At 38.4% G+C, this 22699-nt stretch overlaps 1 protein-coding gene across 2 annotated transcripts; it reads right to left on the reverse strand.

Moving 5' to 3' along the window:
• Positions 1–2960: 2960 nt before the first annotated feature.
• TRA2B (transformer 2 beta homolog) lies at positions 2961–22437 on the reverse strand. Of its 2 annotated transcripts, none has more exons than XM_047099255.1 (9): positions 22257–22437; positions 10682–10815; positions 9471–9633; positions 8645–8833; positions 8299–8414; positions 7083–7166; positions 5081–5140; positions 4441–4511; positions 2961–3962 (listed from the first exon to the last, which is right to left on the reverse strand). In XM_047099255.1, exons 1-9 carry the CDS (start codon positions 22290–22292, stop codon positions 3952–3954), a joined length of 864 nt encoding a protein of 287 aa, XP_046955211.1. In that variant the 5' UTR covers positions 22293–22437; the 3' UTR covers positions 2961–3951. The 2 variants fall into 2 exon arrangements, with proteins under 2 accessions (XP_046955211.1, XP_046955210.1); XM_047099254.1 differs by having other exon boundaries at positions 4441–4514; positions 22257–22436.
• Between the last annotated feature and the right edge of the window lie 262 nt (positions 22438–22699).

Consider the following 22699-nt stretch of genomic DNA (forward strand, 5'->3'; position numbering starts at 1 on the left):
TTTTAAATTTCAGGTACAAAGTGCCTAATTAGCATGCGTGTTTAAAACCACCACTTAACATGCTCATGTCTCCACACTGGCAGAATTGAGTAAGTGACAGAAAATCATGTCTGCATTCTCTATTTCCAGAGCAACTACTCCTCTGCAATCCTGAGACAGGTATGACTTTTATTATGCAGTCCTAAATGGCTTCCATTTGGCCTTTATCCCAAAGAGGATCCCTCCTAGTAAATCCCCACAAAAACAAACAGAATCCTATTCCTCACCTAGCTGCAAGCCCGTTTTGACTTTTGATCACAGTAGTGTCTATCCTTGGTTCCCAAGTAGTTTAACTGCAAACCAGTATCCAATATTTCTGGTAAGTTTGGTTTTTTTCCAGTACAGTGTACAAAAGATTGTACAACCCCTTGGCCAACTGAGAAGGTTCATATGCACAGGTGGTTATTTCAGATTTCTGGCCTCTTCTTCAAAGAGTTTAGTGTCTTACCTAAGACCTCAGTCTGTTGTCTGAAGCAAAACTGCTAGTGTGCATACTCTTATAGCAAACAATCTCTGTAAAATTTGTCAAATCCTGATACTGTAAATAAAATCCTGGGTGAAAATTTTTTTCCTAGTCTAATTCATGGTTTCTCCCCTTGAGCCTTTGCAGAGTTGAAATACTCAGCAGGAAATGAAGGTTGAGAATTGTTAGTTTAATCCTGAAGCATACTCAAAAAATGTTTATTTTGAGAGAGATAGAACGTGAGCGGGGGAAGGGCAGAGACCGTGAGGGAGACACAGAATCCAAAGCAGGCTCCAGGCTTAGAAATGTCAGCACAGAGCCTGATGCAGGGCTTGAACTCACAAATGGCAAGATCCTGACCTGGGCCAAAGTTGGGAGGCTTAATTGAGAAGCCCAGGCACCCCCTGAGGCATACTTTCCTTATGTAAGGGAATCAACTTAACATTTTGGAGGGCTTGGAGGTTCTCAAAGGCCTCCAAATAAACACAACAAAACCCAAAAACTTATGCCAATTGTTGGGATCTGACTTACTTCCTGAGTAATGCTTGCTTTCACAAGACCCTAGCAGGATTATGAACTTTAACTGTTTTAATTCAGCAGTCCTCCAAATTGACTTTACATTTGGTTTCAATCATCTCAAGCCTACAGCTGTAAACAATATATTATTAGTACTGGCATATAAAAACCTGGGTTATTTTTGCTTAAAGGCAAGAATTTCAAGACACTGACTTATCCTATCCCTAAATTATCCAATGTCTCTCCTATGGTTCTAGATTTGGTCTTTAAATTGGTGTATGGCAACAGTTAACCCAAAGGACTGACCAGATGACCACCATCACAGCACATGATGAACAGATGTGTTTTGTATCCCAGAATACAAAAGGAATCTCCACTCTTCAGCCCATCAAACCTGGTAAGTTCTAAATTTTCAAGTTCTGCTGCCTGCTGGTAGCAATTTATTATAGTCAAAATGCTTCCAGATCCAAAGGTCCAACTGATCATGTTTAAAAAAACACCTTATTGGCAGGATAATGGGTGGTTTAGATGAATTAATTGCAAGGCAACACCTTCTCGGATGCATCAATTAGGCCTGGTTGCATTCCAAAGTTGCTCTAGACCTGGGGCTAGAGAGCTGGGAAACCTTTTTATTTCTTACCCCACATTCTGTAACAAGAGGTAAGAGTACAAGACTTAAGAGTTTGAGTAGGGCAGCTCAGTCAGTGAGCCCTGCACTAGATACCCACTATTCTCACACCGTTTTGGTGCTGGCCTACCTACCCTTCCACCTAGGAAGACAGCTGGAAGTGGTACTATGCATGTTCCTTCATATACATTCTATCACTACAAAACTATATAATCCAACCCTTTCTGGACCACATTCTACATCTCAGGGACCAACTGTTAGTCTAAAACTGGTTGAGAATAGATTTGAAACAATGTAGGAGGTATAAAGTCAGTGCCAGATGCTTATGAGAAACACAAGCATGAAGGGTGCTTTGGTGGCTCAGTTGGTAGCATCCGACTTCAGCTCAGGGTCATGATCTTGTGGGGTTCGTGAGTTTAAGCCCCACACTGGGCTCTGTGCTGTCAGCTAAGAGGCTGGAGCTTGCTTCAGATTTTGTGTCTCCCTCTCTCTCTGCCCCTTCCCTGCTCACACACTGTCCTCTCTCTCAAAAAAAAAAACAAAAAACAAAAAAACCCACCAACAAAAAAACCCCACAAACATGCAGGAGTAATATTCTATGCATTTGACAGTTTCCAAAGTATGAGAGAGGCATGCAGGTGTGACAGCACCCTGTGTAACAAATTAAGGCCTGCAAATACTGCCTGTGCACATTAGCTATAGTTTTTAAGCAGGCTCCATGCCCAACATGGAGCTTGAACTTACAACCCTGAGATTGAGTCACATGTTCTACCAACTGAGCCAGCCAGGCACCCTTATCACCATTACCAGTATCTTGAATCATCTGGTTACCCCAGCTGGCAGCAGAATGGCATCATGACTGAGTACAGACTGAGGATTGCAATCTGCCCACATTCAGTTCTTGGCATTGCCATTTTAATAGCTGTTAAGTTCTATCTGATGACTGCTACAGACTAAAGGAACTGATATATGTAAAGTGCTTTACAAAGTATCTGGGACATACTAATTTCAATAAATTACCTGTAACAATTTCCCTTGAATTTGTCACCCTCAGGGTAAGTATGGAGACTAGACTAATATAAACACCATCCAAATGAAGATGACCACCCATGTACCTACTCTCCTCTTAAACTGGTTTCCCAGGAAATGTACAACTATTAAAAAAAAAAACACCAAAAAATCAAAAAAACAGTGAAGAATACATTTTAGCCCAAAGGATACTGTACAAGGGACTAAAAATAATTCTTTAAAAAAACCCTCTATAAGTAACAAGGTTAAAATAAAATGTTTTCTGTAAACTGAGTTGTACCAGCCTTTTACTCTTTTCATTTGCATTTATTTAAACACAGTTCTCAAAACATTTGAGTGAAATTGGACTTCCTTTGGTAAGCAAAGGACCTGAAAATAATATTTAAAAAATGAACAGGCAGTCTTCAGTTCATCCACAACACAGGTGTAGTGTTCCCTTCTCTTTTCCAGAACTCTGAAGCACTCAGTTTTTTCCATAGTCTAAAAGCTAGAAGAACAAGAGTACATTTGTGGTGGAATGTATTGTCACTTGCTGATAACTAGTTGAAATACCATTATCCCCTTGTAACAGCTTTAAGAAATAGCCTTTTAAAGGCATACATTATGTACCTCTTTTCTTATTCCCTGCTTTATATAATACAGATTACATAAAGGCTGACAAATCCACATTTATATAAGCATTAAGCATTTGCTGTATTGAAAGTTCCTTAGTTCTAATACTAGCAGTACAGGGTTACAGAGCATAATTTTTAACACTTAGTTGCAGGTATATTAAGTATAGTATGTTTCATGGATTGGAGGAAAATGGGTATTTTTGTCTTGAAATTTGCTACTGACAACCTAATCTGAACAGTTCTGCTAAGCATTAATGTTAGAAAGAAAAGTAAAAACCAAACTTTATTGTTGCTTTTTACCATATGGTAGCATTTTACACACAGGCTTCGATCTTCAGAATACCCTGGATTCAGTAGAAAAACCTTTTAAATGAAGTTTTGTACAATAGAAACTTCTCAGCAGTCAAAATTTAGACTGTAAAAAAATACATGCAAAACATACTTTTCTGAAAACACTTAACTTTGAACAAAGCACCGAACTACACAAATGCAGAATGAAAACAGCATTTCAACTCCACCAAAAGTAGTCATCATAAAAGGTGTAAAAGTCACCTAACTTCACTAGGCACTGTTCACTTTTTAAACAGGAGACAATAAAAATATTGTCCACAAACAATATCCCAACTCTAGGGTAAATTTCAGAAAGTCTTCAACTTCATGCTTTAATAGCGACCTAGAAAGAAATAATAGTGTTTCAGTAATGAAGTACATTTATCAAACATATTTTAATGTTGAGACTTTTAGACTATTCTACCATTAGAAAATTCTATGCACCAGATTCTCTACAGGGAAACTAGAGAAAGACCCCTTTCACACAAGGGTTACATTAGAAATCAAAGAACAAATGTTAAACAATAGAAATAGCTGGGAAGTCTAACTCAAGAGCTAAGGTTTTAAAGTCACTCAAATTTTCCTCGCTATACAAAACTTGCAAGCACTCCTAGAAAGAAAAGCTACAAATGGTGACGAGAATATATGTTTATATTTCAATTAGTAACAAGAATGAGAGATTCCAAGGATTGTTTGCATATACTTTCTTGAACCCTCACACAACTGAGGGGCAGTAGAAACTATAAATACAGATAAAACTACTTGAATTAACCCATTATCTGCTGCGGTTTGATAAACAAAAAATCAAGTTAAATACTTACGAGGTGAGTATGATCGAGACCTAGAACGTGATCTGTATCCTCCACGACTATAGTAAGGAGAAGGTGACCGCCTTCTGTAAACAAATGTCAAGACCGTCTAAGACTCACTCCACAAAGACTAGATGACATATACAACTTTCAACAGTCATGGTATTTCAAAGTCCGTTTTAGTCCTGATTAATAAAACCACTATTCCTAACCACACCATCATGAACCAACACCCAAATAAATTTTACTAGTACTTCAAAGTGGTTTTGTTTTGTCAAAGACAGAGTGACTTGAATATTCACTTGCTTATCCTGAGATGGTCATTAAAAGCTAACAAAACCTCAACAGTACAAGAAGATACAGTAATAAAGAGAGATGAAAGATACTATGGACCCTTGTAAGTGACCTTAAGCTCTCAATAAGGTACAAAAAGGTACCACTGAGTTCATTACCTAGTGTAAGCCTAATTCACATCTGTAAACACACACATGGAGTCATATACAGTCACTGGTTTCAGTTACAGTATTTTTGTATTTCATACAATCTAATTTGTGTGACGCAACTTATAATTAACCATCAAAATACTTGTAACTAAATCTTTTATGTGAGCCATCTTACTGTTGTGTAGATTTAAAATCCTCTCCTGCCATACCTGTAAATCTGATCCCTGTCTTGAGCAGCTCTCCATCCTCCTCCTCCTCCACCTCCTCCTCTGTGAAGGCAGAAAAGTAACACATACGCATTTTTTAAGTTTTAAAAACAATGTATTACTAATGTAGTAAAGTTAGAACTCCCACAGAGAAGTAAAAGGTAGTTTTCTGGAAGTAATTAAGGGGCTACATTTGCCACCCTTCTAACAAACTAACATAGAGCTCTCTCTGGTGGCTAAACTGAGTATCGGAACAAACAACATTTCTAAAGTAAATGCTCATCTGAATAAAAAATCAAACCTAAGACCTTAATCTTCCCATCCTCTGCAATCTCTTAAAGTCCCATATAATTGGGCGCCTAGGTGGCCGAGTCAGTTAAGCATTGGACTTTGGCTCAGGTGATGACCTCATTTTGTGGGTTCAAGCCCCGTGTCTGGTACTGCACTGACAATGTGGAGCATGCTTGAGACTCTCTCTGCCCCTCCTTGCCTTGCGCTCTCTCTCAAAATAAACTAAAAATATGTTCTTTCCAAAAGAGATTTTGCCAGGGATAAAATGCCGGACAATTGCACGCTTTAGGACTCACTTCCACATTCAACTTCTTTAAATATTCCAAACAGCATACAAAAAAGACATTTACATCTCAATACCACACCCCAAAATAAGGTTAAGGAATCATGGTTAACTGTTGTGGTCAATACTTACTGCACAATTTCCATTTTCACAAGCAATACAGGGTCTAAATTACCTGGTGCTGCTAAACCGAAGAATTTTACTTCATTTTTGTCCTCAAAAGTATTCTCAGTATGATAGGTATTTCCCTAACCCCCTAAAAAAAGTCACCAATATTTAATAATAAACTCCAGGGGGGTTCCTGTGTGGCTCAGTCAGTTATGCATGTGATTCCCTGATCTTAGCTCAGGTTGGGATCTCACTGTTCCTGGGATCAAGCCCCACACTGGACTCTGGGCTGACAGTGCAGAGCCTGCTTGGGATTTTCTTTCTGCCTCTCCTCTCCTTGTGCTCACTCACTCTCAAACTTAAAAACAAAACCCATCACCACCTATCTAGGGGTGGCTCAGTCAGTTAAGCATCTTGGTTTCCACTAAGGTCATCATGATCTCACAGTTTTTGAGTTGGAGCTCTGCGTCAGGCTCCACACTATCAGAGAATCCCTCTTCTACCTCTCCCCAGTTTGTGCAGGCTCTCTCAAAATAAATAAAACTTACACACACACACCAACCATTGTTACACTATTGTCCTTCAGTAGTTACTTCTTTGGATTCTTCTAAGACTTAGTTTTCCCTGTCTCCCTAGTGCATCACACATTATAGACACCAAAAAAACCAAACAAAAAACAAAAAACAAAAAAAAAACAAAAACCCAAAGAAAAAAACCACTTTCTAAAGCAGTAACTTTAAAAATGTAGCATATGGGGGCGCCTGGGTGGCTCAGTCGGTTAAAGCATCCGACTTCGGCTCAGGTCATGATCTTATGGTTCGTGAGTTCGAGCCCCGCATCGGGCTCTGTGCTGACAGCTCAGAGCCTGGAGCCTGCTTCGGATTCTGTGTTTCCCTCTCTCTCTGCCCCTCCCCTGTTCATGCTCTGTCTCAAAAATAAATAAAACATTAAAAAAAATTTTAAAAAAAATGTAGCATATGGAACTTGTCTTAAAAACAAAACAAGTACACAAAAGTGGAAAACCTAAACTATGGTCTAAAATTTTGATTCTATTGTCATGTTCAAACCAGGGATTTCTGTTGGTTTACAACTTGACGTTTAAAAAGAAATATACATGTTAAGTTAAATTAACAAGACACGTAACCTTAAAATCTAGTTTAAACTCTAGTTCTAGATTTCTTAGTATAAAAAGTGATTTTATCAAAGACTAAAATTTACATATAGTGCTGCCTTAAATTATGTTGCAACTGATTCAGGAGAGGAGAGACTACGTATTTCCTTCAAAATTTTAACAACTTAAACCTCGTATTGTGGTAAACTTACCTGTATGATCTGCTATAGTAGTCTCGGTCATCATAGCCTCGATCATATCCTCGGTCATAGTAATCCCGACGGCGTGAACTTCCACTATGAATAAATGATATAGCTTCATAAAACACCATGTGGTCTTATCTTCGTACATATGACTTTCATTGTTTAAACTGTTCAGACAATAGCAGCAGCATGGCTTATTTGGGTCTTGTGAGCCACACAGCTGAGCTCTAAGGACATAACTGGGCAAATGCTTCGAGTTATAACCTCTTTACTCTCGTCTATTGGGCAAAAATGAAGGTATCTACTCATTCCCTAATTATTAATTCACAGACAGGCCTTTTCTAACAGAGAAGTTAACTAGGCAAGTAGCATTATTCCTGTTTAAATTTTCACGGATATTGGATAAACACTGTCCTTTCTCTGCCCTTACAATATACATAAATATATTTTAAAAATCTTTTGATTAAGAAATACACATTCTGCTAACTTGCTTCCAACTAAAAGTCATTTGCTAATAAAGCCCATATATTTCCCTAGAGGAAGGGAAAGTAAAATCATTATTTGGAGAATGTGATTTGAGGGGGAAATTTAAAATAAATAAAAGGGGGGGGGGAGACCAACAGAGATTTTTGTCAATTTAAACACCGAGGAGGACAAGAGAGAAGCAGCCTATCATAGTCCAATGCATAAACTGAAGTCCCCTGTTTTCCACTGTTTAACAAAGCTAAAAAATGCACTTGAGTAGGATTTGTTCCATACCTGACTTTACATAGAATACTTAAGATTTCCTTATGGGAAAAATGGTCTAATCAAGAACATTAATTACCAAGCAAAGCCAGATATATGGCATTTCTGTATGATATGGTGGGATGTCCTCTCTCAGTCTGCAGCACAAACACAATGTTCCCACTGAATATGTTCTATTGAGTACACTTTTAGCTAGTTAAAACAAAACACAACACACAAGATGGGGTGCCTGGGTGACTCAGTTAAGCATATGCTGATTTTGGCTCAGGTCATGATTTCACCATTTGTGGGGCAGGCTCTGTGCTGACAGCATGGAGGCTGCTTGGGATTCTCTCTCCCCCCACTCTCTCAAGATATAAACTTAAAAACACAGGGAAAATGATTTATACTGTGTCAGGACTGGATGAAATGCCAAAGATTCCCCCCAGTACATGTAGTTGTTAGAGGAAACGAACTCAGCTATCAATCTTAAACTTACTAGGTAGGTCTTCCCATGTAAATTCCTGGTGTTGGGGTATGTGGTCTTTTTGTTATAGAGAAATCAACTCTGATCCTACGTCCATCAAGCTCCATTCCATTGGCACGCTCCTTTGCCTTCGAAAGATATATTGAAAGTTATTATATACACCCTGGACAAAACCACAAACTGTCTAATAACAGTTAAGATATACTTTTATGAATACTTAGAAATAAGATTTATAAAGAACTATAAATATACCCTATTTACAATGTAAAAGCAAAAATTATCCTTATTCAAGTTCATTGGTAGTTGGAAGTTAACAACAGGACTTATTTTACAAGGATACAGGTAAATTTTTACTTACTTCCTTGGCATCATCTACATTTTCAAAATACACAAAGGCAAATCCTCTTGACCGTCTAGACTGCTGGTCATATACAATAGACACATCTGCAATGGGGCCATATTTTGAGAACACTTCTCTTAGATCTCTTTCTGTAGTGTACAAGCTCAATCCAAACACTCCAAGACAACAGTTGGGATCAGGATTTGCCTAGAAATGGAAAGATGAATTTTAAACTTTAAAACTTATCATAAACCGAAGCTAAGAAATGTCACCAACAGTGAAAGTAGGGAATAAGTAATTGAAATTAATAACTAGTATATTATAGCAATAGCCACAAGCATTAAGAATGGGCAGAAAAAGACTCCAAAAATAACTTCAACCTCAGAATTAAACAAGGGGGGACGGGAACAGTGACTTCTACTTGTGACTACCAAACTGGCAGTTCTGTGAGGGCATATTAAAGGGCAAGTAGCCCAAGGGAGTCACCTAAGATTTATTCTACACATAAGAATAATTAAAATAGCATTATCTCTATAAGCCAGAGGAAAAAAAAAGTCAGGGAAGATAAGCCTTAGTACCCGAAATAAACTCACCTAAAATTAAATGGAATAACCAAGAGAGTGTTTTGATGAGGTGAGTTACACTGTCCCAGTATTTTGCTTACATGTGACTGACAGCCCTAACATAGAAAATACCTTTTAAAAAGACATTACTCAGAACACAAGGAGACCTCTAAGGAACTCATGTGTTCACTGCTAAAAGTCCAGGGTCAAATATAATCAGTTCTGATTTCAAAACAGAAGAGACAAAGTCCACTGCTTTAACAACAATTTTGTCATCTTACCCGATTCCCAACATGACGCCTGCGAGTAGACATGGGAGAGTGACTGTGGCTATGCCGTCTTCGATAATCTCGACTATAAGACCTGCTACGGGATCGTCTATGGGAGCGGGACCGAGATCTTGATCTTGTGTAATGCCTTCGTGAACTTCTTCTGGATCTAGACCTGTTAAGACAAAGGTTTCAAGAGTATAACTAATTAGCTGACAATAAGATACAGTTTCCAATTCTTCTAATAATCTATTCTAGGGTTAAAGTCCGAAAGGCGAAACATAATCCAGACATGTGATCAAGACTTTTCTGCTGTATCTACAGTCATCTCCACTCTACTAGGAAGAGCTCCAAAACCACTACTTGCTCTCTTCCATTTCTTAAAATAATTAAGATAAAGGAGATCAAAATTACATACTCAAGATTAACACACTCAAAAAAAACCCTTGATAATCATAAAACTTGCAGCACTTCACACTAGCTTAATTTGTGCCCACCTCCCCCCTCAGAATACCACCCTGTTTTTTTTCAGCTTCTCCCACTTATGCCCACCATTCACTTAAGATAAAATCACCATCACCGTAAGTTTTCTCCAGCAGTGTTTTAAAACCAATCAATTGCTCCTAACTGGAGTGATCATATAAACTGTCATCTAAACCAGACAGGACACATTGTAAGAGAGAAAAGAGGTGCAGTTAATTATGCCTGACAATAGGCATAAACTGGGGCTGTCCTGGGCAAACAAGGATGTATAGCCTACTCTTGACCAACATTAAAAAAAAAAAAAAAAGTGCACTGTGTTAAGGTATTATTTTTTTATACACATGTATATAATATTAGACTACACCTACTTATCAAGAATTAGTTATGAAAGCCAATGTCCTGCAGTCTGTCATACTTAAACTCCTAGTGAATCCTCACAATTCTCAAGAACTAGTATTACTAACTTGCCTTTTAAAGATAAGGAAGCTAAGGTGGAAAAAGGTTAAGTAATCTGCCCAAGCCAGAAAAAATAGAGGTAAGATTTGAACCCTATCGCCAAAAGCCCAGGTTCTTAACCACTTAGTCTTCTATCCCAGAACTTATGATTAAGTTCATTACTAGTACCAATATTAAATAAGCCAACAAATGATCCAACCCTCTCTATCTTCCTAATTTACAAAGCACACACCAATTTCAAAGCTAAGAGTAACAGAAGAAAATCCCAAGACAGTCTTTCTTACCTAGATTCAGATCTGGACCTGGACTTTGATCTGGAACGCCTGGAATCTTCCTTGGAGCGAGACCTTGCAGGGGTATGCCTTGCAGATTTCCCAGATCCATGAGCACTTCCACTTCTGGAAGCAGAACGGGATTCCTACACGTAGATGTCAAAAGTTTAATTTGTATACTTTCTGGGCAACTTTAAAAACAAATAAGCTGCTGTGAGATAAATGGTGAGGGAAAGCAATCCCCTTCCAAGATAAGAAAACATAGGTAAGGGCAGGAACTGAATATACCTCATATATTTACATTGCTCCAACTGACATAAGCCAATTTATTTGAACTTCCACCTTTCCTGGAGCAGGGATAAGAATTAACTGACCCCACTCTCCTCAGAAAGGGGTGCCAAAGCCAAGCAGTTAAGGGAACTGTCCAAGGATTGTGTTTTGGGATTGTTACTCCATAAAGACTAGGGTAAGAAAGAATCTTATTAACTATGACACCTATATCTTATACCTATTTTCAATCAAGTTGCCATCAATAAAACAAAACCCTATGAAAATCATAAAACTTACTTTAAAATGCTTTTGATTTTTTTCAGAAGACCTCACTTCAAGTTATATTTATTGAGTGGGAAAAGAGGCAAGGACGATCAGTTTCAAGTCCTAGCAAAAGGTAGAAACCTAGTAGAAAGGACCAGCTTGAAGGATACTAGACCCTAATTCCACCTAACCATGGTAGGATGCCCTTAAGAAGCTCAAATAAAGCAACCAGATGGAGCCACAGCTGAAAAGGCAGTGAACTGTGCAGAAGGAAGAGTAGACAGTGCCAGAGATCTACAGCCTCCTCAGCTAAATGGAGATGAACCATGGCAAACTGATGGGGATTAGGGAGTAAGTAGCTAGGAAAGTTAACAGATTAAATCAGGGGCTCCTATCTAGGCTAAGGAAGGGAGAGTTCAGAATTGTATGTGAAAAAACCAAAGTCTAAGTAAGTATATACTGTATAGCCATAGTGTTCCCAATCAAAACTAGACTAGCTGATAGTTAAGTGACACAGTAAGGAAGATCTCTAAAGAAACCAGCAAAGAGAATGGATAAAAAGGGTTGACTAGCTCATCAACGAGCAAAAGCACAGCCACTTATCAGTATAAAAAGCATACATTTAAAGTAACTGAACCAAGGAGATGTTCTGCCAACGCACCAAAACAGACAAAAAAACCCAGTGGATTCAGAGGAGAGAGAACAAAGCCACTCCGTCTGATGGCTAACTAAGGTATCAGCAGCTAGCAAGACAACCCTCATTTTAGGTTATCCAATTTAATGCAAATTAAAAGGCATAAAGTCTGGTGAGTCTTTCCACCCAAGACAGAGCAGAAATGGCCAGATTCAAGAGGACCCAACATTACTATAGGGGTAATAATCTATGTCAAAGCTACTGGATAAAAATGATCACAGGAGACCTCCCTGTGTGGTAGACTTTCAGAATATTCTGGCCATTCTTGAAAGGATAGAATAGGATTATTTTAAATTACAGTTCATCAAACCTTTTTGGAATATAGAACATATTCCACATATGTGGTCTACAGCATAATGGGAAAAAATTTATATGCAATACAGAAGAAACTGAGTTTGAAGTTTCGAACAGGAAAGAGAGTAACTCTGCCAGTAAAAGGAGTTCTGGTCGTTAGGCCTGAAACAACTCTAGAAACTTCCCCAGTAAGATTTTAGTCATTATAAAACATGGAAGGGACATGGAATGTGACAGCCTCCTCTCCTTCCCCTGGAGTGACTATTAAGAGATTCAAGGAAAAAGAGGATACTGTTATTAATGAGAACAGCTGCCTTTAACAAGGAATGGTTAAAGGGTGCACTGCATCTTAGGGGACCCCAATTAATCTCTTGGGGTTCTCCGGCAGAGAGACATTTAATACTCTGCACAGAGACATTTAAAAGCACACTCCACCTCCCTCCTCTTCTTGGACAATGTTCTCAAAAATAATGGTGTGGTTTCTGACATCTTTACCACAGGCAAAAACTAACCTAGAAGCAAAGAGATAAATTGAGACCCCCTAAATTAACTGTCTTTGTTTATCTCAATGCTAGAAAAATTACTTCATGGAATGATTATATAGCTTTTCGTGGAAACCAAAAGAAAACAATTTACCCTGGAAAGGAGAGCAGAGTGCTCAAATAACTCACAGTAACAGTTAAAAGATTATCAATCAAGTAGTTAAATCCATCAGCCTAGGAATCAAAGTACAAAGGAAAAAAGGGTAGAAAGTCAAGATCTCTTAAGCCTCTGGCTTCATTAAGCAGAAAAGCCTTATTCTAACCTGCATTACCAGTCCGTCCACTGAGAGAAGAGACAGCACTTTTAGCCTAGGTCATAAGCCTTATGAAGCTTCTCATGAATTTCTAGTAATCTCTAGGGTCAAAGATACAGTATTTACGAAATTATGAGCTTTTTCTCTCAACCTCTAAAATTAACTATCTGCAGACATATTTTGTAAGCAATCGTTTCTTAGATCAGGAATAGGGGAAACACCAGCCAGAATGCAAAAATTTCCCCTTCTACACATTTGGTTAGGCTAACACCTAAATAATGCCTCCTCCTCCCTTTTCTGGTCAGGAATATTTCTTAAAGAATTTAAACCCCTTTATGGTTATGTTAGCCATTAGCTATTTTGGAAATACACGTTCAAGGAAATTTAGCTCGAGAAAAAAAAAAAATGAGACCTAAAATTATTAGCCAAATCTAAAAACAAAGTTAACTTTAAACCTTAATCCACAGGCAAATCTGCAAACCCAGCTGGGAAAACCTCCACACAAGGAAAACTTGAAGTCCACTCTTAGGGCTAAAAAGTTTTATGTGTCAGCACATTAAAACCGTACCAAAAACACTTCTCTGGACATCAATACCTCAAGAAAAAGGATCATGAACTTACAATTAGCATAAATAACAAAGCCAAAAAATTCCCTGAATTTCTGCTCAGGGAATCATTTCTATAGACTGGATCTTAGTCATATTCTAATATACAACTTAAAGGGAACATGTCACAAAAACTAACTCAGCCTTTCAACAAAATACCTTTTTCTGCATCTTCCTATTCTGAGCATGACAGTATCTTAGAAAAACCTTTTGAAAGAGATGAAGGAAACCAAAAGATCTGGAACCATCAAATCATTAGGTTTCTCCTGTATTAGAAACTGGATGCAGTAAATTAGATTTTGAACAGTGGCTCTTAGAGGCATACAGTAAACCTACACAGCATTTAAAAATACAAGTCCCTAAACTAGAGCTTATTCTAATAACTCTGGAGTTCATCTTCTACATTTGTTAAAAGCACCATACATGTTTATAATGCTAACTAAGTCTCATTGATTTACTCAATTTCAGAAATTTTAGGCTTCCTACCTACTGATTTCTCTTGGTGAAAGTATCTTCGTGGAACCTTGTTTCTCTAGTTTTCTCTGCTCCACCTGCCCCAGGACAAGAGGCCTGTCTCCCTCTTACTTCCCCAATAGGCAGAGCAGGGCTGAGAGGAGGCACTGTCAGACTCAAAGATGCCTTGGTCAAGGGGGGTGGGGTGGGAAGAGAAGAAAACCCTGAATGGATGCAATGGTCTATGGGCATCAGCGTTTATTTTTGCCATACATCTATCCAAGCTTAGGCCATATAATCAAATTCCAAAGTGCTTTCTTTCCATTTAGAGGATTAATAGGTTTTTCCTCTTTTAGACCCCAAGGGCCTTTCAGGAATTCATGGACTTGAACAGAAAGTATCAATTCACCTCTTTTTTTTTTTTTTAACCTCAGCTCTCTGCCTAATCTGTAAGTAATTCAGAGCGCAAAATTAACGTTATTAGTTTATACGTGGCAAAATTTACAAACTAGTAATTGGGGCAAAGCAAATGCTGGAAACTACTATGAATTGAGAATAATTTTCTTCTCCTTGCAAGGCAGAAATAATTATAAAAAGCACAAATTTCATATTGACAACTGGCCCTAAAATGCTAGAAGATAGATCCTTTTAGATACGTAATTTAAACCACTTTTTCCAAGAGCTAGAAGACCTGACAACTCTGTTTTTTTAGGTTGTCTTCATTTCAGGAAGAAGTGATACCCTTGGCTTTCCCAACAGAGAACAACTACTGGTTAGCTACCTCTGGGTATTATTTTGACAGTTCACTTGTCCTATCCAACAGAAAGTAACATTTCGCTAACCATCGTATTCTTTTATTCAACTAAAACAAAACACGCGGAAGGGGAAAGGACAGACCTTTAGGGTTTATTTTTCACAGTAAGTGGTCGGAGTGAGGAACCAAAACTAAGTTACTTTATAATCTATACCTCCCACGTCATTGTAACAGTTGAATTTTAACAGCAGCAAATGAGAAAAAGGGAATAGAGCAGTTTTCTGAACAACTACAACTATTGCCACTTTGAGTTAGAGATCCTGTTCACTTATGTGACCCACCTCATTGTAAGGGAAGCTAATATATTTTCAGCAGTAATCCTAGTCATTCAACTGGAACAGGCATTAAACAGAAGAAAAGAATCATCCTTGTGAATTTAGAACCTGCATCTTAAAGTTAGGGCCTAATTGGTCATAGGTTTCCCCTATGCCATCTAGAAAGAATTTTCATAAATGCCAAAAGGAACTATCCTCTTCACTGGTTTGCTTCTATAACCATCCTGGTGACATTCTTTGGGAAAACTACGACAAACTTAGAAAACATTCTACTGTATATTGCTCAGTACTATACGATAGGGGTCAATGAATCTTAAGAGTCCATGGAGGTGGCACAGACCACCAATCCCAATTCTGGAGGTACTCACTCATGGCCCAGGACCAGCAGCATTATACAAAAAAATCTAGAGAGACAACATGAAGCCAACTGTTACCCATGCTGGAGAGCTCATTCCTGCCTCATATTTGACTACAAAGGGTTATTTTTTAAAATTGCATTTCAATCATTTGACTAAGAAGTTAAAATTAGAATTACCTAATTTAAACGTTTCCCCTGGAAGGCACTTCTTTGCCCTGTATATATTTTCTTCTATTAAACAAATAATGCATGCATGTTTAGCAAAATATACAGGGACACATAAACAGACTAGTAATTACTTAGCGTAGTGCTTTCTGATTCCAGATTACTTCTTATCTTAACTTCATTTTTATTTCTTTTCTTCATTCTTCCGTTTCAAATTCTGACTTCTTTCATCTTCCCCACTTCACACAAATTGCTCAATATTCTACAAGTGGGACTTCTGGTCTGATAATTAGCATGCATTCTTTCTTTTATTTTTTCAAATTTCAGCTTCACTTATTCCTGAGCTTCAAATACTCATTTATAAAACTTGTCAAATGACGACTTCCGCATTTTCCTTCTTCAACATTAACCTTAATAGAAAAAGAACAGGATGAAGAATATTTTAAAACTCCAGGATAAAATCCAGTGCCAAAACTGAAACTAGAAAAAAAAAATCCCTCTTTTTGGATTAAAAAAAACAAAACCAAAAAAACCCTAGAATATGCAGCTCAAAAAACTGAAACTAGCTTCCTGTTGGTTCTAAAATATACTAGGTAACCAACCTCATTCTCATTGTCTACTTCAAATAGATTTATCATGCTTAAGTTGAATGCGAAGTGCGCAACTGAACATTTGCTGTTCATCTAACATTTAAGAACTTTAATTACATTTCACACTTCTTACTTATTGTATTCATCAAGAAAATGTTAAGTGTCAAAAGCACAACTCTAGTCAAAAAGTGACACATTAATACGAAAGTGCAAGAAAGGAAAGCACGGACAATTCATTTGTACAATGATGACAAAGCTCAGGGCTGGACAGGTTTACAAATTGTGACTTGTCTAGATAATAGATAAGATAAAGATATGTAATGTCACACATTTTTGTACTGCATATTTAAAGAGCTCCGTAGAAGACAATGTCAGGGAATCAGAAAATTTGGACTAAAGTGCTCAAAACCCACCCCTAGAAAGCTGCTCTAGTGAAATTTTAAATATGAATGGTTCGACTACTAAATTTAGCACTAGAACCATAAAAAGACAAAATCAGATCAACCAACTACTATATCCAAGTAGTTATGAAAGAAAGCAAACGAACTTGAATCCAACAGTGAAGTTTTCAAAGAATTTTTTGTAAATTCCCCCTCAATGAACAAACGTATTAAAATCTTATGCAGTCCAAAGGAGAAATCCTACTTTTTAAGGTGGCAATATTGGGAAAAAATTATAGCTCACCTCCTAAAATTATTAAAAAAAAAAAACAAAACCCAAAAACCAAAACTCAATCATCACTTAACAGATCAATAAAATGTAATAGTGTCTGTTCAACACCCTAAACAAATACTGCCTCACAAAACATTCTAGTTCTCCCTGTTATCCTGTACCTCACTTGTCAACAATTTACTAGTTTATTTTCTTTGGGGGTGATTGGGGCTAAAGCTTCCTTTAAAAAAAAAAAGAGAGAGAGAGAGAAAACAAAGTCTTTATAACTTATGTGGGCATGAAGACAACCATGGCTATAGTGGCAAGTGTTGTGATGCCTTTCCTGAGAAAGTAAGCATAATTTTCAGTCTCGTTTTTTTGTCGCTGAAAGTCAATTATTGTTTAACCCAGGAAAAATTTTAAATAGCTTTTTAAGGGAATCACAGTAATTGATTTCCTTTTAATATCCATCACTAAAATGTAATGGGATATGTTTGCTGGCAGCACAAAGGTAATCGTGGAATCAGAATGCCCAAGCAGGTTTCCTCTTGGGGCCTCCTAAAGATAACATACAGAAACAGGGCTTTAGATGCACGAAACACTGGAATGGAGGCCAAAGCTCTATGTATTGGAACTTTTCAATATGGATGCCTTCCTGCTTTTATATTTTATTACCTCTTCCAAACCATCTTCCTCCTTTTATATTCAAAGACCAAAAAACATGTTGCTAGATAATGTAAATATTAGGTTTATTTTAACTCAACTACTGAGCTCAAGTGGCCACTTTAATAAAACCAGACGACCAACTACTGGGCTTAATGTTATTGCCCATTTGGTGAAGAAATAAGCAGAAACTTCCATCATCAACATAATTTTTTGTTAGAACGACTCTAGGGACTAGAACTGAATTCAAATAACATTAAAAACATGTACAAATTCAGTAGGTTGCTAACAAGGTAATATTTAAAAAATTGGGATGAGACAAAGAAAAATTGGTTGATCCTGCTATATAAAGGTTAATGCTCATACTAATGGACTGTTTTTATTTTTCTGTAAACTCTACCAGAAGGTTGGGTGGAGAAAAATACTCCAAAGACAGAATATTTTCTGGAAGGGGGGGAAAAATCTGACTTACCTATATCAGTTTTAAGCCCATCTCTTGCATCAATAATATTGACTCTAAGAAGGGGCTCATGCATTCTGCAGTATTGGGCAGTCTATATTAATCAAAGTAGCAATCTGAAAATAACCTCCACACCCAATCCAAAAAGATTTTTGAGAATTTAGAAACTCAAATTTGCTATTCTAGTGAAATTTTTTTGGCTTGCTTAAAAACAAGACTAAATGAAAACAAGATCTAAAATTCGATGTAACCCATAACCCAAAAAACTAAACTGGATAAAACACTTAAAATTCCTAAACACTATCCCTTCTAGAAAAAATTAAATACAATTATGTATGAAAACTGAACATAACACAGAATGCGAAGGCTCTAAAAATACTTCTCTTGGGCAAAATGTTAATATTTATCAATTAGGTTCTGGGCTTTGTTGGAGATAAAGGGGAAAGGTGAATGCTATTAATTAACATCTCACCATCTGAATTCCTCTTTAAAAAAACCGTAGTACTTACCTTGTTATCACTTGTAATTTCAGTTTGAAAATGCCACCTTCTAGTTCCAAACAACATTAAAACATTCTTAGTTAAAACCAAGAAAAATATTCTTCAACCTGGTTTTTCCAAGAGACTCATACCTAACCAGACTCACAGTGAAACAATGCAAACTATTTCCTTTCACTTGACATTAATTCAATCCTTTATTAAAGGAATGTGGTGTAATGGCTGCAATTCTTTAGAAAGAAATAGATTCAGATGGTTCAGTTTTTGGAAATCAGAATTCAGAGTTAGGGGCCAAAAACAAAGACTACAGAAAGACAACCCAAGATTAAGCAGAAGAGAAAAACTGCAGAAAGCTGAATGGCAGTTTGATGGGATGGTATCCGGATACTACTCATCTCCATAAAGAGTAAGACTAGATAATGTACCTACAGTGCAAACATTATTTCTACAATAACTATAGCCAATATTCTACCAGAATATGTTCTTGAACTGCTTGCTATTGTAATCTTGACAGCAAGGCAGAAATTAAAACCACCTGTTCATATAATAGGATTTCCTTAGTTTCTGGATTCTCTAAGTATAGACTTATTTGTAGAAACTAAAGAAATTACATTCATTAGAAAGGCAGAGCATTAAACCAGTGTCAAGACCAAACACACAAACATCGCATACTCTAAATAGAATACTATGACCATTACCAGGCCTTAAAGATTACCCCCCTCAATATTGCTATGCACCTACAAACTAGCCACCAACAACTCTTTTTATGTTCTTATTTGTCCATATTATGACATAACTGCTAAGACTTTTTGCAAAGGGGCTGACTGGTCAACCCTTTTCCCAAAAATATTTGCCAGCAACTTTTGGAAAGTACTGGAAGAGAAGTGAATTTGGGAGATGAAAAGTATTTTATTCTGCACGGGATTGCCTACATCAAATAAGTTAACTCTAGATAGAAACAGACTTTGAGTTAAATCGATCACATGAAAAAAATCTCACAATAAAGGTAAAAGCCACTCTGCTATAATAGTGTGACATGCACCACAAAAATTCTGCAACTTATCCTAACTATGCATTTAAAAGAAGATAAAAGGACACACTGAACAACAGTTCTGTTCGTATATTCATTCACCCAAGAAGTAAAACCCTATGGGTGACCAGATGGAGGACAATTTATCACACACCTACAGTCTGTTTAGGAAAGAAACTTCTGAAGTCTAAAGGACTGGGGGAAAAAAAAATTCCAGAATTATGCTGGGGATATGGGAGTGTCTGGATTCTGGATAGCCAAATGAAGGGACAGGCTGGGGATGGGGGGGGGGTTCCAGCCAAACTAAAGAGATTTGTATTTTAAGTGATTACATTAACAATACAGATTAGGCTTGTTTTAATGATTTACATTAACAGTTTGAAATGTTTGAGGGCCTAGAGCTGAATTAATTTTTCAGGCTTCAGAGAAGCTATTCATACCAAGCACGTCCAAGATTATTACCCTGAATGCAACTTTTTCACTGCTCTCAGGCACTGTCAAAAGAAGGTTTGTTTGTTTTTTTTTTTATAGCCAGTCAGACCTACTATATACATCATCATTTTTACAGCATTATATCTAATCAGTTCCATTAAGCTTCAGGGTTTTTGCCAGGCACTCTTTAGGAATCCAAACTTTTTTTTTTAGGCCTATTCTAACCTCTTCAGTTTCCAATTCACCAATTGCAAAGCAATCTACACACAAAATAATGCCAAACAAAACAACGTGGAAGTATGTCACAACTTGAAAGTTTAGAAACCTTTCCAGGATCCAAGACTCTTACGTAAGAAATACATCAATTTCTAATATACAGCTTGAAATTATGTTGTAACTTTCCTTCCATAAGATTTTGGTGAATAAATTTACATAAACAAGATTATGGAAGAAAACAGATGTTCAAAAATGTCAAATTATTTGGATGACAACCTCTCTTGAACGGTCTCAAGCCAGGAACCTACTTCCAACAATTGTTTCCTCCCATATGTAAAATATGCCCAAATATTATTTTGGGGCAAGTTTCGTCTTCACAAGCACATGATTACAAGTAACATTAAGGTATGTTCAACTGAGAGCTTTTCTCAGAAACCGGCCATTTTGCATCCTCTCAATAGTGCAAATAGTACCCAATAATTGTTCAGAAAACAAAAGACTTAAAGTCATCATTTGCTTTCCAGTCCAAATACAGTTCAACAGTGTAGTCAACCGGCAGAAATCAGAAATCACAGCTTTAACCATTTGTGCGCTCACTCCAAACTTTCTAACCATAAGAAAGCAAAGGTATAAAAATAATCGTACACATTTTGGTAATGTTGGGATCAAAAGCCTTAGGGAAAAATGAAAAGCTAATATTCCTCTGAACAGGGTCAAGCCTGATTATCTCAGACCAAAATCAATCAGATTTAGCTCCCAAGTTAAACAGTAATTTCGACAATGTTCCAGGAGCTATGATAGAGGTTTCTAAAAATGCCTTTCTAATGAAAGGCCCCAAATCTTTTTATAAGAGTTTGCTAAGATACTTGAATAGATTTACCTGACGACTGTTACGGAGATCTTACGATGGCCCTAGAAGAAAAGGAAAACCTACCAAACTGTAAAAGCACCCCCACGTATTCCTACCAAGTAAAAAATCAACTTCCTTCTTCAATAAAGTTCTCCACAACCTCGAATGTTAAGATTCTGGCAAGTTTTCTATTTTTGCATCATTGTTAGTACCCACAGCCTCGCAACCAGCTTTACATCACGTTTTTTAAGCCCGGAAACGGTCTTACTCCTCCAGTTAACATTCACCCAACTCCACATGAGACGTGGAGGCTTTAAAAAAAAAAAGAAAAAGAAAAAGAAAAAAAAAAAGAAAAGAAAAAAAGTGTACCAACAGAGTAGTGGTTCACAGATTTAGAATGCCTCAAAACAAAAGGAAATAACGGCGCCACAAGTTGCCCGCCAGTTCCTGCTACACAATCCCGTGAAAAATACCTACTCCACGAAAGAAGAAAATCTCAGCGGCCTCGGGGTCTAGTTTATTCGGATACCCAGATAATGACTTTTCGTTTGAAAGCGCTTTCGGTATCAAAGAGAAACACTCCATTTAGGCCGAACACAAAGCGCGCGCGAAACCACCTCTACCGGGCCCAGAACTTGACTACCTCGGATTAGTTTCCCCCACCGTAAGAGAGGTCCCAAGAACTTCCTAGATTCCATCACTTGGGGGTCCACAGACGATCCTTTCTTAACCTAAACGCCGGGCGAAAACCCTCTGAGTAGGTTGCCTCTCTTTCTCCCCCCCCACACGGCCCACTGAGGCGCGGGCCCGCCTTGGACGCGCGGCTTCTCCGCCATTTTGTGCCTCTGGCAGCCCGCCCGGCCCGCCAGCCCAAGATGGCGGCAGCGAGGCTTCGCAGGAGAGCAACGGCGAAATGAGATACCGCTCCCCTCCCCCAACACCGAGGGGACGCAGCGGCCATTTTTAAGCTTTCCCCCTCTCGTAACGGAAAAAAACCGCCGTCTTGGGTAGGGAACTACATAACCCCCCACGGCGGCCTCCTTCACGACTAAAGACACTCTCCGCAAGGGTTTTTTAGACCCAACTCCCTTCCTTCCCAGCCTCAGACGTCGGAGCCTAAATCGCCTCTGTCTCCAGGTCTGAGGCCGACGGGCCTGGAAGAGAAGCAAGCTGGGACCACACAGCCGCCCCCTGCACCATCTCTACGTACCCGCTCGCCGTAATTCTGCTCGCCGCTGTCGCTCATGACTCCTAGCTGCTATCGCCGCTCGACGCGCTTCAATCGAAGCTGCCAACCTCTTGCGCCTTCTATATAGAGGCTCCGCCGCAGCCTCGTAGAACGCACAAGTTCCCGAGCCGCCGAGTACCGAAGCGCTCCGCACCGCCTCCGCACGGGCTCTAAGTCTGCCGGACGTGACGCGGCGCTCCTTAACCCGGCCCCTCCCCCTTTCAGAACGCGCGCTTTCTTGGCTCCGCCCCTCCGCGCTCTGGCTCCTCTTTCTAGCGTGCCGCGTCCGGAACCGGACGTGACGTAAGTCCCGCACCTCGCGCGGCCCTACCCCTATCTTTGGGTCTCAATGAGGCGGGAAAGTGAGCGCGCTGGATGGTCTGACCGAGAGGTGGTCGCCAAGGGGCGCAGTGACGCCAGCCACG

Source organism: Lynx rufus, unplaced genomic scaffold (genome assembly GCF_022079265.1).
Source record: "Lynx rufus isolate CCGP_SWC_20201006 ecotype Redwood Valley unplaced genomic scaffold, mLynRuf1.p SCAF_5, whole genome shotgun sequence".
Taxonomy (NCBI): domain Eukaryota; kingdom Metazoa; phylum Chordata; class Mammalia; order Carnivora; family Felidae; genus Lynx; species Lynx rufus.

Bases quoted from the DNA above. Each gene is read 5' to 3' on its own strand.
- TRA2B (XM_047099254.1), bottom strand. From the start codon at position 22,292: ATGAGCGACAGCGGCGAGCAGAATTACGGCGAGCGG. The intron at 8,834-9,470 runs GTAAGATGACAA...TTCCATTTCTAG, and splicing joins GGCGTCATGTTGGGAATCGG to GCAAATCCTGATCCCAACTG. The intron at 8,415-8,644 runs GTAAGTAAAAAT...TATCTTTCGAAG, and splicing joins ATGTAGATGATGCCAAGGAA to GCAAAGGAGCGTGCCAATGG.